The sequence below is a fragment of the Hypomesus transpacificus genome, chromosome 24, assembly GCF_021917145.1.
Source record: "Hypomesus transpacificus isolate Combined female chromosome 24, fHypTra1, whole genome shotgun sequence".
NCBI classification, from domain to species: domain Eukaryota; kingdom Metazoa; phylum Chordata; class Actinopteri; order Osmeriformes; family Osmeridae; genus Hypomesus; species Hypomesus transpacificus.
Window position 1 is genome coordinate 4,638,502 of NC_061083.1, and position 16,282 is coordinate 4,654,783.

Sequence of the window (16,282 nt, forward strand, 5' to 3'; positions counted from 1 at the left end):
CCGAGCCAATGAAGATGTTGAGCCCTCTGGCCTTAACTCCAGCACGTTTCCTTCAACCACGTAAGAATCCATGCATGTTATTCTGACTTCTGGACAGCATCAATCATTATTTACTTTGGCACCACGCCGTTTGGGAGAACATGCAAAGTATATGCTTTTGCAACAGGAGATGGATGCAGGTGTCACATGTAAATGTTCCACAAGTTTAAATGTACGTGTAGCACATGTACATTTAGTGGTTGGTGAGGGTTTAAATGTCTGGTTTGTTATTGGCAGTAGAACACATCAGGGTATAAAATTGACATTGTTACAAAACAAAATATTTAAACAAGCACTTTTTACTGAAGTATCCAACTCCATTTAATAAGTGTTACAACAGATTAAAATGACTGGAAACGGCTGAAAGACCTTGATGGAAAACTGCGTGCCAACAGTCCTTTCTCACACATTTCCCTCACTGGGACGACTCTCGAAACACGACACGCAAACCAGGACAAACCCACATCCTCCCTCGTGGGACTCTCTGCATGATAACAAACTCAGGAGTTTCATGAGATTTCAACCGCTGATGTATGCAAGTCACATACAAATACAATACGAGTCCTTTTTGTGGTCGACGTTCTCTCCTATTGTTTCTTGGCCTTCTTCTTCTTCTTGTCCGGCTTGCTGGCTTCGTCGTGGGCTTTTCTCTTGGCTGCCAGCTTGTTTGCCTGTCATGTGAGAGAGGATGTAGTTAATGAACAGCGATGAGGGCAGTGAACCTACCGGCGTTCGAGACTCAAACCAAGGTTGTGTCATCACTGCAGAGGTTATCGTTTCACATGCGAGCATTCCAGAACCAAGCCTTTCGCCCGCGTTAACCATTATCCCTTAAAATGTTATTGACTGGGAGGCAAACAATGATTTTAGTTCCATATCTTATGTATTCCTAGAGGTGTGTGAGATCACTGGAACAGTCTGTTCTCATGCAGACAGGTGACCACAGATGATTGGCAGCAGAAGGTCGTTAGGGCAACCCACAGTCACGGCGACTAGCGCTGCTCACCTCGCGGACTGTCCTCTTCTTGCCGAACATGATCTTGTCGTAGAGGTGCTTCTCCTTCTTCTTCATCATCATGATGGCCAGCCGTTTCTCCTCAGCCTTCTCCTCCTGGTCCAGACGCGCGCGGTTCTCTGCCTTCATCTTGCCTGGAGTCACTTTCACGGGGAGGGCCTGAGGGGGGGAGAGAGGACGTTCTCAGTCAGAACAACGCGTCTGACCTCAGCTTTGGGCGGTTCTCCATCCCGGCTCCACCAGGTGAAGACAGACAGCGGGCTGACAGCCACCTACCTTCACCTGGGTTCTCCTGTTCTCCATCTCCTTCAGGTTCTTCTCATCTGCCACCTCCTCATCCTCCTCCTCTTCTTCTTCTTCTTCGTCATCATCATCATCGTCGTCCTCCTCCTCCTCCTCTTCCTCCTCCTCCTCTTCTTGTCCTGGGGTTAAAGTAAAACAAAATCAAAATTGACGTTCAAAATAAATAATTACACTTTCATCATCGATATTTATATCGAAATATTTGTCTGGAGCAGAAGGCCACAGTGATGAGAGCGTGAGGAAGAGAGAGAGAGGCCTCTCACCAGGCTTCTCTCCGCGCTGCAGGGCCATCAGCTTCAGCTTCTCCGGAGGCACATAGTCCCCGTCTTTCTCCTCCACGAAGGGCGACAGGTGAGGGGGCAGGGTCACACCCAGAAAGTAGTCCTCCACCGGCAGCAGGATCTTGGCGTTGACACAGTCAAACACCCACTGCGGCTGGATGTAGTACCTGCACAGATGACACACCGAGATCACGATTCCAGAGCGTTGCAAGGCTGGTGGGCTGAGGCAAAGGCCTTGTGACCGAGGAAGTATCTACGCTCAGTTACCAGGGCGACAGGCTCTGTCGTGACCTTGTGACCTCACCCTCCAATGACACAAAGAGACCCTGCTATACTGGCATCCTGTGGGTGGGGGCAGAGGGGGGCAGTGGGTGCCCCGCCCACAAGATGCCAGTACAGCAAGGTTTTGAACCCTCTCTAGAAGGATTAACCATCTGAAAGAGACCATTGTGGGGGGGAAAACTACCATAATTATTCCATTTAGACTTGAATATGGAAAAAGGCCAGCCTGATATGGCCGTAGTCCAACGTGTGTGTGAGTGTTGCTTCCCTACCTGTTGATGTACTGTTTATCCATGTTGGGTCTGTCCACTATTTGGTGGGTAATGGTCTGATCGGTCATGTTGTACGTGGCTCCGATACATTGTGACTTGTCCCAGGACACCTGGCCACCGAAACACCTGAGTGGGACCAGGGATGAAGACAGGAGAGGACCCTCAAGACCAGGTCTAACAGTCCAAACATCTACAGCCTGTAGTGTTTTCAAAGTATGGTGTGAACTTATGGGAACATCTTGTAGTGGGAGCAGAGCTGGGTCTCACCTCAGGACGAATGCCAGGGACTCTCTGGGCACCTCTCTGTTGACGAAGAACTTCAGACCTTCGAAGATCCTCTTCTGGGCCTCCTGCTCCTTCTGTTCCTTCTCTTTGGCCTCCATGTTCTCTATGTCCTCCTACGGGGGAAAAAAAGGATTAAATTCAACACGGGCCTGTCGTGAAGATAACAACTGTTTGGTTTCATCATTTTCATTTACAAAGCCCTCTCGCTTAGCAACCCGAGAGTGCTCCCCTGTCCAACACCTCAATTCATCAGAGTATTCAGCCAGTCTAGTGCTCGGTCCCTACAGCCCACGCACCGCCTCCCTCCCTCCGGTTATTTCTTTGGCCATGCAGGATTGGTTTAAGGGATCGTGGATGGCGGGGATGGTGTGGATGCCGTGGATGGTTGGGATGGCGGGGAAATGTGCTCACCCCGTCTGCCGGGAACTGGTCCATCTGCCCCTCCTCCTCCTCGGCAGTGGACACCACCCGCGCCAGGCTGGCGCTCAGGGCCGACAGTTTCTGGACAAAAACGAGACGCCGCGGAGCATGAAAAGAGACTCGTGCAAACACAGAGATAACCACAGCACAGCTTGACGGAAACACAACGGAGAAATGGCGGTTGGTGGTCCTACCTCCAGGTAGCTCTCTGAGTCCATGGCGTAGTCTTCCTCATACTCTGCCTTCAGGTCTGTCTCTGCTTTGCTGTCCATCTGAGGAGAAGAAGAAAAAGACACGCTTGGATAAAGCTCTCTGGACACGAGACACAACTTGCACGTCAAGGACAAACTTCCTTTCGCTACAATATAGTACACTGTCTAACACAAGTTAAAGACAACAGGGGTGATATGTCCAGCTGGATGTTAGGGGGAAGGTCAGAGGTCAGAGGGCGGGTACCTTGGGTGGATAGACCAGGTTGAGGGTCTGGTAGAGGCGGAAGTTGATGAACCCCAGAAGGGTTGTATACATCTCTGTGAACGTGGCCATGACTCTGTAGTCCACGTCTGTGGGATGCTGCCAGAGAGAGAGAGGTACAGGTGAGGGCTACAGGCCATCCAACATGGCCGACAACATGTGCTCCAGAAAATACACTACCTGAAAACATCTCATAAACCATGTACCGTCAAGATTTATGAAGAGATCCATAAAAAGTATTTGATGATTAAAGAAAAAGACTGGGTTAAAGAGATACTGCACAGCCTGTCTATACAGAGTTGACCAGCAGAGTGGAATATGTACAGTAAAACTTTTTTCTTTGTCTGATCTGTCTGTGCCACAACCACAAAAATCATGGGAACCGATCCAGATATGGATCTTTAAGCAGACAGCAAACTAAGGTGTAAAAAGTACAAAACCTTACAGACTGACATGCATTCACCTCCAACAGAGCATGTAGAGGTCAAGTCAAAAGAACAACTGCTTAAGGAGAGGCTGCAAGCCAACAACATCAGTTAGGTCCTATTGGAAAGAGTTATCATCACTGGTTGGTTATCTTCACTTCATACTTACATCATGAGCAAACTGGTAAGGAACCAGCCATGTGACGGTCTGTCCAAGAACCTCTGCTTGATAGTAGATCCCCTTTATGGAGAGGAACACCTGTCAGGGAAAACCAAAGCAAGTTAGATGTTTACAGGCAAAACCCCAGTCCAGGTTTACACAACCACATCTGTGGGGGTCAGATGGCTGAGCAGTTAGGGAGTCGGGCTATTAATTAATTGATTTCGATTCCCGGCCATGCCAAATGACATTGTGTCCTTGGGCAAGGCACTTCACCCTACTTGCCTCGGGGAGAATGTCCCTGTACTTACCGTAAGTCGCTCTGGATAAGAGCGTCTGCTAAATGACTAAATGTAATGTCCTCACAAGAACAACATACCAAAACATGCGTTTTGCATATTTGTCAATATAAACAAAAGACTAAAAAATCGCATGAACGCTCTAACGCATGAAAAGATCCTGTCTCTGTATGACAAGCTTAATTTTGAGCCAGAGAGGTCTGCCAGTAGCATGACAAGATCCTGTCTCTGTATGACAAGCTTCATTTTGAGCCAGAGAGGTCTGCCAGTAGGCCGGATACCCTTACCTTTCTGAGGGAGCGAGACGTGATAACAAAGTTCATCCACTCCACACTGAGGCGTCGGCACAGCGTAATGGTCTGAACGTGGCACTTCCCTGTGCGGGCAAACGTGGAGAACAGGAAGCACATGGACAGGGCGTCGTCGATGTCACGGACGGCATCGATGAACGTTGGGTACCTGACACACAAACAGGACGATGGATGTCAAGCCACTGTCTTGGAATCCAGCATGAGCAGACATGCAGTCCGCTGCCTCAGGCAGAGTTATTATGGCTCGTTAGTGCCCCCTGGAGGACAACTGTAAGCACTACACGAACACTTGGGAGTCACCTCTCCTTGATGATGTGGTCCAGTTTATATCCTGGTTTGTTGTCCCTCAGTCTTTCCACTCCTGTCCATTCTGACTTTCCGTAAGCCTTCCGTAACTTACGCACAAACACCTGCAGAGCACAGAATGTAACAAATATATTGTTTGATTAAACGCCAGAGCAAACTTAAGTTCTTGACTTTTATTTTCGTAAAAAGATTTAGACAGAGGACGGCCATAACAACGTCAAACATGCCAGGACACCTTAGCATTACCTTGTACTCCCTGAACTTTCCTACGATGGGTTCATGCAGGAGGAAGCGGATGTCTTTGAGCAGGTAGAACGTCCTCGGAGCTGTGGAGCCCTTGTTCACCTTCTTCTTGTGTTTGGGCTCGTGTGGATAAATGCCTTTCAGGATACACAGCCGTCTACGGAACAAATCGAAGAGTAAGTTTGAGAAGGACAGACAGGAAAAGGATGAACGTTTGCAGTTTGAAAGACACAGATGCACAATATTTGGACAATTAGAATTGGAGCTAGACATTAGCCATCAATAGCTACCTGAAATCTGCTAAACTCAGTTGAAGCTTCTTGCGAGCTTTGTTTCTGGTGATGTAGTTGGTGGCGGATCCCCTCTCATACTGGATCAGTCAATAGTTATTTAGCGCACAAACATAAAAACATAACGTTCTCTAATGATACATTAGATCTAGTACAATTGTATAACTAGCAAACTGGTTAGCTGGCTGTAGATTGCAAATAATTGAGACGCACATCATAGTTGACCAGTGATGTGATATTTCAAACAGAATATTTACATTGACAAAAAGCAATAGTACTTCGACAACATCCTCCAGATAGTTAACACGAAGTAACACGTCATATATACATGGATAGGAATCTTGCAAGCTAGTTAGCTAATAAATTCCTGGCAATACAGTTAGCTAGTGATGATGTTAGCCAACCAGCAGGCTAACGTTAGTTTTTGTTGAAACAGAAATTTGTTATGACTTTACACCTTGTGAACTTACTTTCTTTTTCTGAAGACCCCCCATTTCTTAAATGGAATGTGTGTGCCGTCAAATTGTTGATTCCGATTCTTTTTATTTTCTATACAATCATGTAAACACAACAGTACCAGCTATCTACGAGACACGGGTGCTGGTCCTGGTTCAGACACGTGTTTGGAACGCTGCTGCCTCAAGGACCCCAAAGGGGTATATTTTTGCGCCTGAACAAAAACAACTTCAGCGGTATCGCTTGATCAACCCTATTTGTTAAGTGTAGTCCTCTACTAATTGGATCTGTTCGTTTGTGAAGTAGTGTTGACATTGTATTCATTAATTCTCAATGTGCCGTGAGATCTTGATATTTCATTGACATATTGAAAATTACATGTTTATCAATTATATATTTAGTGATCAACCTTACACTGGATCAAGATGGACAAAGACACGTACATTCACTAACGAACGCACACATGTTTAATAACACTGCTTTCAACAAAGTAAACATAAATGTACAGTAGTTTGTGTGCACTGTACAGCAAATTAATTTGTAATCATTGTAGTGGACAAGAAAACATCTATTAATGCAGATGAGATGAGGCAGGGGGTGTGTCAGAGAGAGGGCGGAGAGGCAGAGGATGAGAGAGGGGGAGAGGTAAAGGATGAGAGAGAGAGACAGAGAGAGAGAGATAAAGAGAGACAGAGAGGAACAGAGAGAGAGATATAAACAGACAGAGGGGGAGAGGAAGGAAGACTACACATGCTTTGAAATATCCACGAACAGGGCTTCACGTTCAATTTGACAAATCTTCAAGAACCCATGATCTAAAACTCACTTCGAAAACTCATAATGGGATTACTTGAGTTCATCAAGGATTATTTTATTGGTTTCTGGGACTATGAAACTCCCAAGGTTATGGTGGTTAAAAACAAAACTCTTGGGGTCATATATAGAGGGGTACAGTTTCTAGTGGTCACCTATTTTATCTGGTAAGCTTTGTCCTCGTGCGTTAATACGAGATTATTTCAACAATGAATGTGTGAATGCATGGTTGAGAAATATTTGTTTTGATTAACACTGTATGTCAGGTTTTCTCACTTGATTCTTTTTAAATTACAATTATTATGGTTGTGCACACATTAAGGTAGCGTTTATTTAGTATCAAGTGTGTTTTGCATACAAACCCAACATGTTTGAAGTCCAAATGCATAAAATAAACAATTTGTGAGGAAATGTTGACTGGCAATTAATGTAAAAAAACTGTGTGGTTTCAAAAACCATGGTCATCTACATTTAGCCTTACATTACATTTGATCTATTTAATGGTGTTTTTAGAAATCACCAGAGGAATTCGTTGATTATTTAAACTAGTTTATAAAAGTCATAAGTTTGGATTTCCCCAAAAATCAAGACATGTTCTACAGTACTACTGTTTCCTCGACGATGCTGTGTCTGTTCCATCCCCCACACAGGTACGTGTTCATGAGTCAGAAAGCCTATCAGGACAGCGAGACGCGCCCAGAGAGCTCCGTATACACCAAAATGACGGGAATAGCCCTTCAGGGAGACAGAATCCTGGATATGGTGGAGTATGTCCAGCCGCCGGAGGTAAGTCCACAGGACGCCTCACATACAACTGAGATGGTGCATTTTACACAGGGAGCTAACCTGTAAATTGGTTATGATATTTATATGTTGTCGGTCAATTACGTAATAAATCAGAAAAGGGTGTAATATAAAATCACACTTAGGCCAAGCCAACCCATGGGATTTCTGCGGCGCCAGGCATGAGGTGTAACTGAGTGCCGGAAATACTTAGCAGGCTAATGAATAATGAATGAAAATGTATATTTATGGATGTTTTTCATTTATTTTAATTTACCAAATCTATTCTTCGTTACGATGCATCTTAAAATAGCCTACATTACACTTGACAACGCCATTAAACTTTTATTTTACTATTACCTTACCAGGATATTTGCCTACAAGGACCAATGAATTAAAATCCATGTAGGCCTACCGACCAGGGCTTGCATTAGGCTATATTTGTTCATTATATGTTCATTTTATGTGCAGGGTGGAGATGTGATAAGCACCATCCTGAGACGTGAGGTCACTTATAACCAGAGGCAGGGAATCTGTGCTGAGGTAGGAGGTCGCCATGTTGTCAATATTGGCAATTCATATTTACAAATGTATTCATAATCATGCATGAACGAACATTTGTAGAGCAGTTGTCTTGGTACACAATGTAACACCGACTTTGTTCCATTTTCATAGCATTTCACTGTTTCCAATGCCAACTGTACAACGGATTCTGACTGCATTGCAGGAGAGGTGGACTTTGATGGCAGCGGTACAGATTTCAATTTAAGTGTTAGCAAAATAATCGACATCCCCCTAGACTATTTCTCAATTTGCTGCTGAAATTTTCTGCAGGTCCGAGAACTGGGCGCTGTGTGCCCTACTACAACCTAACCTTCAAGACCTGTGAGATACAAACCTGGTGTCCTGTAGAAGGTTATGCAGCCGTGAGGTGGGGATCAAAGACTGCAGGACTGAGAATGTGATGTCATCATTCAGTGGTACAAGAGTCTTTATTGTTCACTGTCATTAACAGAGAACCTGCATTAGATGAGGCCATCAATTTCACAGTGTTCATCAAAAATGCCATCCATTTCCCAAAGTTCAAAGTGCTGAGGTAGAGTATAGAATCTCTCTTACCTTTGCACAAACACACAACGACATACAACCTTTTATACCCTGCCTGGCTGCAACCTAACCTTTAATTCCGCATTGATTAAAGGTAACAGAACATTTCTTGCTTTGCTTTTTCAACAGAGGGAACATCAAGCCACACAAACGAAACATAAAGAAATACTTGAATAAGTGTCACTACCACGAGGAAAAAGCCCCTTACTGCCCTGTCTTCCGCCTGGGCTACATTGCGGAACAAGCCAGGGAGAAGTTCAGCGAGCTGTGCAAAACTGTAAGAAACCAAGCGTGTGACTAACTGTGAAATTCTGTTCAATACAACCCAAGTCAGTCATGCTGTCTGTGCCGTTGCTGCGGCACAGACAGCTGATTGGTTGTGCTCTGTTAGGGAGGGGTGATTGGCGTTTTCATTAATTGGAAGTGTGATCTGGACGTTGACCCGTCTCAGTGCGCCCCCACCTACTCCTTCCGCCGACTAGACCTCCGTAAGAACCTGATCAGCTCGGGGTACAACTACAGGTGAGCTTTCATCACGTCAAACTTCACGTAGAACATCTCATTAAAACTAAGTCTCATTCTGTCTATATTTCCCTGGCTTTATAGTCTATCCCTCTCTCTATAAATCTCTCTCTTCCTATTTTGTGTTTTAACGTTGAAATTATACCTGTAGGTTCGCCAAGTACTACAGCAAAGATGGGGAAGAGTTTCGGACACTCGTCAAGGCGTTTGGGATTCGATTGGATGTCATCGTTCATGGACATGTAGGTGGAGCTTGCATCTAACACCAACAGCTGTTAGACATCACTGATATAAAATAGTCATCAAGAATGGGTTTCCCTTGTTCCACTAGTTGTTTATGTTTAACTTATTTTCTCTGCAGGCAGGAAAATTCAGCCTAATCCCAACTATTATCAACACAGTGACGGCCATGACATCAGTTGGAATAGTAGGTTTGGATTGATTTCCTCCCGTTGTTCGGTTAACAACTGAGCTCCATAACTGTTTTAGCCACATTCCTCTCATCCACTCATGTTCTGTCCAGTGTTCCATCATCTGTGACTGGATCATGCTGACTTTCATCGACAAGAACGAAGTCTTCAGCGACAGAAAGTTTGACGACGTGAGGGGAAAAACAACTCTTAAGAAAGCAGCGTTTTCAGCATAAACCTCTCATGCACATCGCTAGCCCTACTGATTGACCTGTCTTGCTTTTGTCGTCACAGGGCACTAGGACCCCGAAGCCTGCTCAGGACCAGTGTACAGAGTTCACCATCATGAGCTACGGCTCCAACCACTCAGATCTGTCAGAGGGCGTGGCACTGTGACACACAGATCTACGGCCGGATGCACCAGAACCCCCTTAGACACCCAACCTCTGAACGGACTGTCCCCTGGACCCGCTCAGGTGGTCCCAGACGGGGATCACGGTTCTCGTGGAACCGAACCCAATGACTGCTACAAGACCCGAAGGGTTCATCTTCTGAGAGCAACGTCTTCCAAGGCCTGTCGTCGCATCAAGGCCATGTCTAGGGGTCAATGCCATCTCAAATCCAGTCACTTCAAGACCTGGAACAGCACCACGCTGGATCAGGTGTTCTTCAGATGAAAGGGATTAAGATGATATTCACCCAAATTAAATGAATGTTAAGGACACCACGTTGGTGTTAAGCAACATGAAAAACACACCAAAAACACATAACGCACATTAAAGTATGTTGTTGATACAGGTATTTTAAAGACTACCCATAACATGATCAATATGACCTTCACACAACAATAAAAGGACTTACATCAACCGTGCATTGTGTCTGCCAATCCTGCGACTATCTTGTCATCATCTTGTACAACCTTACATGAACTTGCTTGGAAGTAATCTGTGCATGCAGTTTACCGTCAGAACACATGAAGGTTGACTTCACGCCACACAGGAAGTCAAACGAGTCCAGGGTAGGAAAGCTGCTCTCTGAGAGTCAGTAATCCAATAACGAGAACATTTCTCACCAAATGGTTCCTGTAATGAGATTGTGGGGAAGCACGAATCCATCTGGACGGACAGAGTAATAGAGATGTCGATGCTGAAAGGAACTCATGTCTGAATCTGGGTTTTGATATATGGAGTGAAACAGCTGACAGGCTCTTAAGTTTAAAGGATGAGTTTGATGTATGGACAGCTAATCATCTGGCTGTTCATGAACTGTTCACAAAAGGAGACTAGATGGTCATTTTTATGGTTGTTCTTAAGATTACGTTCTGTATCCACAACCTTTTTTGTTCATGGTAAAAAAAAAAAAAAAGGAAAACTGAAACCCAAGATTCTTGTTTCGTACTTACAAGTGTCCAGTAAGTGCTCTCACTACCTCTTAGCAAATAACCAAGAGTGACCAATCGAATTGCTCGTGAGCTCTCGACCTCAAATGCGATTACGGATCTGAGAGACGCTCATTGGCAGACGAGTTCTCTGGGAGAATGAGGTTACTGTGATGGAGGCTGATGAGTCAAGTCAACTTTGATCTGGAACAAGAAGAATATGCTGGAATTACATGTTTACAAAACAGTTTTGTGCTGCTTCTACCGCCAATCTAATGGGCTGGTGCGAAAACAAAGCATTTCCGACCCCTAATAGTTCCAGTGTGTACCAACAGCTCCCAAGATCATCAATAATTCATATGAAACAAAAAAATATCAAATTAACAGAATTGGCTTGACATCGCTTAAATTGTACAAAAACTCTGGAAAATACTAACATGCAGTCAACACAGGCGACCACCAAGATTCACTGTCCTCATCCACAAGATAATGACACTCACGGCAGTTGAGACAGAGGATACTAAGTGGATTGGACGATAGCCTGGACAATAAAGCACCGCACAGACCATTAAATAAAAGTTTCCCCCCCATCCCCAGACCTTTCCTCTGGGGCACATTAGCATCCAATAACGTGTGGGACTGATGACTGATGATGAGCACTTAGACAATATCTGCCAGACAGGACATAGACATGACTATATTGAAATGAAAAAAGCCACATAATTGGTGCATTACAAAATTAGAAACTCTAGACCGTCACCACATACAAAAATATTTATTGACAAAAGGGAAACAATGATCTCTTCTTAGCATCATCCTTTTCAGCTTTTCTGTAAAAAATCACTATATTTACAATGACTTGTCTTAGTAGAACAGTACATAATGTGTGACATCAACAGAAAAAAAGCAAAGAAGCACGATCTGCGCTTCATCAGAACAATCACGCAGATGATCAAGTTTAGCGACGCGCGCTGATCGGCCATGTTGACCGGCGCTCCTGGGCGCCTCTCCGTGTCAGAGTGTGGTCCAGGATCCTCCTCAGAAGGGTCACAGGCAGCGGTCGACGTTCCCGTCAGTGTGTCGTCGTCTCGCTGATCTGCGGGCTCATGGAGAGCAGCCAATCGATGGTCTCCTCCAGGAAGCTCATGCTGTAGTGACCCGCGATGCTCCGGAACACTCTGATCTGCTCGGACAAGCTCTGAGAACCGAGACGAGAGAGGAGACGAACTGAGTGGCCATTCTCAAGCAATAAAGGAAGGAAAAATATGAAATGATGTAAAAAAACATGGGTTTACAAACCTTTGTGGGGAACGTGAGGGTGAAGTCTCCAGCACAGTTGCAGTATACAGGCATGTTGGCCTCCTTCACTCCCTTACACTTGGAACACACCTGCAGAGGAGGAGGAGAGAAGTTACGTCGCTGACAGTCAAAACAGAAAGTATCTTTCGGCCTTCTGATGTGCACTCTGCCCCCTCACCAGGTCCTGCAGAGTGTAGCTCATCAGCTTCTTCTGCAGGGCGTCCACCAGCGACATCTCGATGGACTCAGTCTCATACTGGGTCTGGCAGTTAGAGCAGAACCAGTGGGGCAGGATGGAGCCATCCTGGTCGACAAACAACAACATTCACTTTGTGAGTGGACATTTTATTCATTTTGCAGATGCTTTTATCTAAAGTGACATATGTTTGGGACATTCCCAGCCCTTCCCACCCCCTCCCAGTCCATGGGTCTGACCTGGCCCACAGTGGGGTCCTTGCAGAGGTCGAGGTCGCGGCAGAAGTTGCACTGGTGGCAGATGACCTCCGGCAGGATGTAGGAGTTGCAGGGGTCGCGGAACTGGCTCTGCTCGGAGAACTCGCCCACGTCCACCAGACGGAGCAGGTCCCTCTTCAGCTTGTTCACCTGGTTCACAACGTTGCCGTCTAGGGAGAGGACCTGGGGGGGTTCAACACAACGCCTCAGTCAACACCTGGGGAGAGCAGGGTCACGTGACAGGAAGGAGAACCTACACCTGGGGACAGCAAGGTCACATGACAGGAAGGAGAACCTACACCTGGGGACAGCAAGGTCACATGACAGGAAGGAGAACCTACACCTGGGAACAGCAGGGTCACGTGACAGGAAGGAGAACCTAAACTCAAGACAGGAAGACCTCATCTCTACATGGCGAAACCCCCCAATAACATATAAATAATAATATTCGCACACACATATAAACAGTTTTACAGATCCACATATTGTAGCTGGCCGCCACCCGTCACATGAGAAGGTCATGACTTAATAGACCAATGGGGGGACTGCACCTGGCACACGTATTTGATGAACTCCAGGGCAGGGTTGGAGAGAGGCAGGTGGGAGCCAGGCAGGACGGGGAACATCTCTGAGGGCTGGGCTCCACTCCTTGTTCCAGTCACCTTCTTCTGGATCTTCTGGGTGATGGTGAAGAAGTTCTGGGTCAGCTCGCTGGCCACGTACTCCTGGGAGAAGGAGATCATACCTGACAGAGAAACGCGGATTAATAACACACACCTCAGGAGCAAAAGATGACAGGATAAAAGAGGAAGTGACCTCGGACTGACCAGGAAGTGCACTCAGGTCTCCTGCTGGCTGCGACGCCTGGCTTCCACCCCGCCTCTTGATGGGCGTGGCTCCGGGAGCGTTGCGTCTAAGCTCCTCCCTCATGCTGTGGTAGACCGCAGCGATGTAGGCTGGGAGAGAGGATCAACACATATCCTTTTAACTGTCTGGTCAATAAAAACAAATGTCAAATGCAATATATGTTAACTATATATGATAACTTTTATTTCAGAAATTATTTTGTTATGAAATTAAATTTAAAGAGGTTAAAAAAAGTCACAAGAGCTGAGTAGTAGATTCTCTAGTTAGCTACACGCCAGCTAACTAGCTACACGCCAGCTAACTAGCTACATGCTAGCTGCTCTTAACGAGTATCCGGACCAGAGGAGAGCGGTACCTGAGACGATCATGAGGAAGTACTTCTGGCAGGAGGCAGTCTGGGGCAGGTACTGCATGATGTTCCAGCTACTCTCTATCATCTCCTCCACCTCGTCTGTCTCCCCGTCTCCATCTTCCTCCTCCTGCTGATCCCCATCCTCCTCCTCCTCCTCGCTGTCCCCCTCCTCTCCCTCCTCTTTTCCCTTCCTCTTCTTCCGGGTCGCTCCGTCCTGATTGTGGAAAACGGGCGTCCTGTGATGTTTTCATCTCAGCCACTTTGAGATGATGTAACGATCTATATGAATCCTATTTAAAACAGGCCTGGGGACGAAGTGTGCGGTCCCTCTGTCATCTAGATGTGTGTATGGTGTTCTGTGTGTGGTACCTCTCCATAAAGAAGGCTGGAGGGCAGCTTTCCCTTCACCCCTCCAAAGTTGGAAGGATCCATCCACAGGATGAACTCCCAGCACCGGGAGAACGAGATGGACAAGGAGTGGAAAATCTCCCTGGAGTGAATACTAGAGAGGGAAGAAGAAAAAAATCAGGAAGAGAATGAAGTCAATAAAAAAACACTAGCTTCAAGATACTGTAGTTCCACCCAAAAATATGATTTCAGGAGATATTTGGGGCCAACCAACCTGTTGGTGATGTACTCCACGTAGCCGATAGCATCGTCGATCCTGCGTTTCTTGGTACACAAGATGATTCTGTTGAAGTTCCCGTACACTACCGTGGAGCCCAGCCTCTTGAACTCTGCCACCAGCCTGGGAACAGACACAACACCACGACCTCACCCTTCAGGAAGAACCCCCAACTCCACATTTGTGACACAGAGAAAGAACGTTTCCACACGACAAAAAACAGGCGGTTCTAGGGCATGAAGGGAGCGGGTTGGTAGATGTAGCTCAATGACTCACTGCAGGAAGACCTTCTTCATCATGTTGTGGAGGGTGCGGTGGAGGGCGGGGTCATAGAGCAGAGAGCTGGGGGAACGCAGCCAGCGGTAGAAGTGCATCACCTGGTTGTCCGCGTAGACGTTGTGGTACTGGGTGATCTCCCGCACCCAGCCGACCACCATGCTCTTCAGGATCCTGCTCGCAAACACAGCGCGGGTTAGAACGCACAAGGGATGTTTGTTTTTTTTACGTCTCTGACCGTGCGGTTTGCAGAGGAGGACGTGGGCGGTCACCTGAAGGTGTTGGAGCAGAGCGCCGTCTCGTCGTAGCTGGCCACGGCGCTGGCACCCTGGTTCCCGGACATCATCTCCTCCAGGGAGGCCTGCTGGATGACGTCGAAGCTGACGCCCAGGCTGGCGCCCCCCTCCATGTCGTTGACGTGCTGGGACTGCAGGATGGTGTTCACCGCCAGGCTCTGGAGGTCCAGCTCCACACACACTGCAGGACAAGACATGCCTCCTTACAGTCCACACATACATCCATCCATTCCCCTCGCAATAAACATGGTGGGGACAGTGGGTGAGCGATGGAGTGAGAGAGACAGAGTGAAAGAGAGAAAGGGAAAAAGGCAGCTAGAGAGAGAAAGAAAGAGGGGGAAAGAGACAGAGGGAGAGAGCAAGAGCGAAAGAAAAAGAGACAGCTAGAGAGAGAAAGAAAGAGGGGGAAAGAGACAGAGGAAGAGAGCAAGAGTGAAAGAGAAAGAGACAGCAAGAGAGAGAGCAGAGTGAGAGAGAAAGAAAGAGAAAGAGAGAAAAGAGAGACAGAGAGAGAGAGAGAGAGAGAGAGAGAGAAGGAGAGAGACAGAGAAAGAGCGAAGGGTTAGTACCTGTGGAGTAGCAGCCCTGAGCGTTGATCTCCACAGAGCCCCTGTCGTCGCTCTCCATGACCAGGCGGCTGTCGTCGGCCTCCTTGCCCCCCAGGTCGGGCCTGGACGTGGGGGACAGCCACAGCAGGTGGTTGTGCTTGCGCAGGTGTCTGGCCAGAAACAGGTCCGAGCCAAAGATGGACACGTCTTGTGGCAGGTTCCCCACAGGCAGGTGGTAGTACCTGAACAGGGGGAAGAAGAGGAGAGAGACAGGAAATGATGATCGAGGCTTAAGGTTAGTCTAGGTCTATGTATGTTATGTATGGTAAATGCTTTGCCACAAGGTTTACTGCTAATACGGCAAAAGTGAATTCTGTTTGACTAGGATTTTACATATCCTATAATCTATATATTTGTGCAATTTTTATTGGCCTTTTTTTGAAGTGTGACAGGCCCGCCCCTCCCTCCCTCCCTCCCACCTGGCCATGTCGAAGGCCTGTGACAGGCAGCTGTCCAGGTTGAGGTAGTGTCGCAGCATGCGGCGGGCCCCGTGCCTCTGCCAGTCCAGCACGTTGTAGCTGATCTCGTCCACCACGTGTACCGGCACCACCGGGAACTCCTCCAGCACCGGCATGCCCGCTGCCAGACGCCGCAGCTCCCAGTTCGACTGCACCGCCACCAGAGTGGGGCCC

At 46.9% G+C, this 16,282-nt stretch overlaps 3 protein-coding genes across 3 annotated transcripts in view; 1 reads left to right on the forward strand and 2 right to left on the reverse strand.

Annotated features, from left to right (window-relative positions):
• Positions 1–332: 332 nt before the first annotated feature.
• On the reverse strand, positions 333–6,045 carry pes (pescadillo). Its single transcript, XM_047048493.1, has 15 exons — positions 5,876–6,045; positions 5,406–5,485; positions 5,119–5,272; positions 4,867–4,976; positions 4,543–4,714; positions 3,966–4,055; positions 3,354–3,470; positions 3,092–3,169; positions 2,889–2,978; positions 2,460–2,590; positions 2,193–2,318; positions 1,621–1,805; positions 1,331–1,476; positions 1,046–1,213; positions 333–710 (listed from the first exon to the last, which is right to left on the reverse strand). The coding sequence occupies exons 1-15, from the start codon at positions 5,897–5,899 to the stop codon at positions 627–629; spliced, it is 1,755 nt and encodes a 584-aa protein (XP_046904449.1). The 5' UTR covers positions 5,900–6,045; the 3' UTR covers positions 333–626.
• A 528-nt stretch (positions 6,046–6,573) lies between these two features.
• Positions 6,574–10,367, forward strand: p2rx2 (purinergic receptor P2X, ligand-gated ion channel, 2). The gene is made up of 12 exons (XM_047048498.1): positions 6,574–6,841; positions 7,325–7,460; positions 7,929–8,000; positions 8,133–8,208; positions 8,292–8,388; positions 8,473–8,553; positions 8,694–8,841; positions 8,956–9,086; positions 9,238–9,328; positions 9,448–9,513; positions 9,610–9,687; positions 9,791–10,367. The coding sequence occupies exons 1-12, from the start codon at positions 6,702–6,704 to the stop codon at positions 9,890–9,892; spliced, it is 1,218 nt and encodes a 405-aa protein (XP_046904454.1). The 5' UTR covers positions 6,574–6,701; the 3' UTR covers positions 9,893–10,367.
• Positions 10,368–11,633: 1,266 nt separating this feature from the next.
• pole (polymerase (DNA directed), epsilon) overlaps positions 11,634–16,282 on the reverse strand; it is an 18,327-nt gene continuing 13,678 nt past the window's right edge. Inside the window, exons 37-49 of the mRNA XM_047048487.1 lie at positions 16,070–16,282; positions 15,612–15,832; positions 15,019–15,223; positions 14,747–14,920; positions 14,468–14,593; positions 14,215–14,347; positions 13,849–14,059; positions 13,454–13,582; positions 13,178–13,371; positions 12,609–12,809; positions 12,352–12,477; positions 12,174–12,263; positions 11,634–12,072 (exon numbers count right to left, since the gene is read on the reverse strand). The exon at positions 16,070–16,282 is cut by the window's right edge and continues 11 nt beyond it. Coding sequence (XP_046904443.1) covers positions 11,947–12,072; positions 12,174–12,263; positions 12,352–12,477; positions 12,609–12,809; positions 13,178–13,371; positions 13,454–13,582; positions 13,849–14,059; positions 14,215–14,347; positions 14,468–14,593; positions 14,747–14,920; positions 15,019–15,223; positions 15,612–15,832; positions 16,070–16,282 — 2,149 coding nt within the window. The 3' untranslated portion in view covers positions 11,634–11,946. The remainder of the gene's footprint in view (positions 12,073–12,173; positions 12,264–12,351; positions 12,478–12,608; positions 12,810–13,177; positions 13,372–13,453; positions 13,583–13,848; positions 14,060–14,214; positions 14,348–14,467; positions 14,594–14,746; positions 14,921–15,018; positions 15,224–15,611; positions 15,833–16,069) is intronic.

Excerpts from the sequence above, each read along its gene's own strand:
- pes (XM_047048493.1), bottom strand. The coding sequence starts at position 5,899 with ATGGGGGGTCTTCAGAAAAAGAAA. Across the intron at positions 4,715-4,866 it reads GACCACATCATCAAGGAGAG|GTACCCAACGTTCATCGATG; the intron begins GTGACTCCCAAG and ends TTTGTGTGTCAG. Across the intron at positions 2,591-2,888 it reads ACCAGTTCCCGGCAGACGGG|GAGGACATAGAGAACATGGA; the intron begins GTGAGCACATTT and ends TTTCCCCCGTAG.
- p2rx2 (XM_047048498.1), top strand. The coding sequence starts at position 6,702 with ATGGGATTACTTGAGTTCATCAAGGATTATTTTATTGGTTTCTGGGAC. Across the intron at positions 7,461-7,928 it reads AGTATGTCCAGCCGCCGGAG|GGTGGAGATGTGATAAGCAC; the intron begins GTAAGTCCACAG and ends TTTTATGTGCAG. Across the intron at positions 9,087-9,237 it reads AGCTCGGGGTACAACTACAG|GTTCGCCAAGTACTACAGCA; the intron begins GTGAGCTTTCAT and ends TTATACCTGTAG.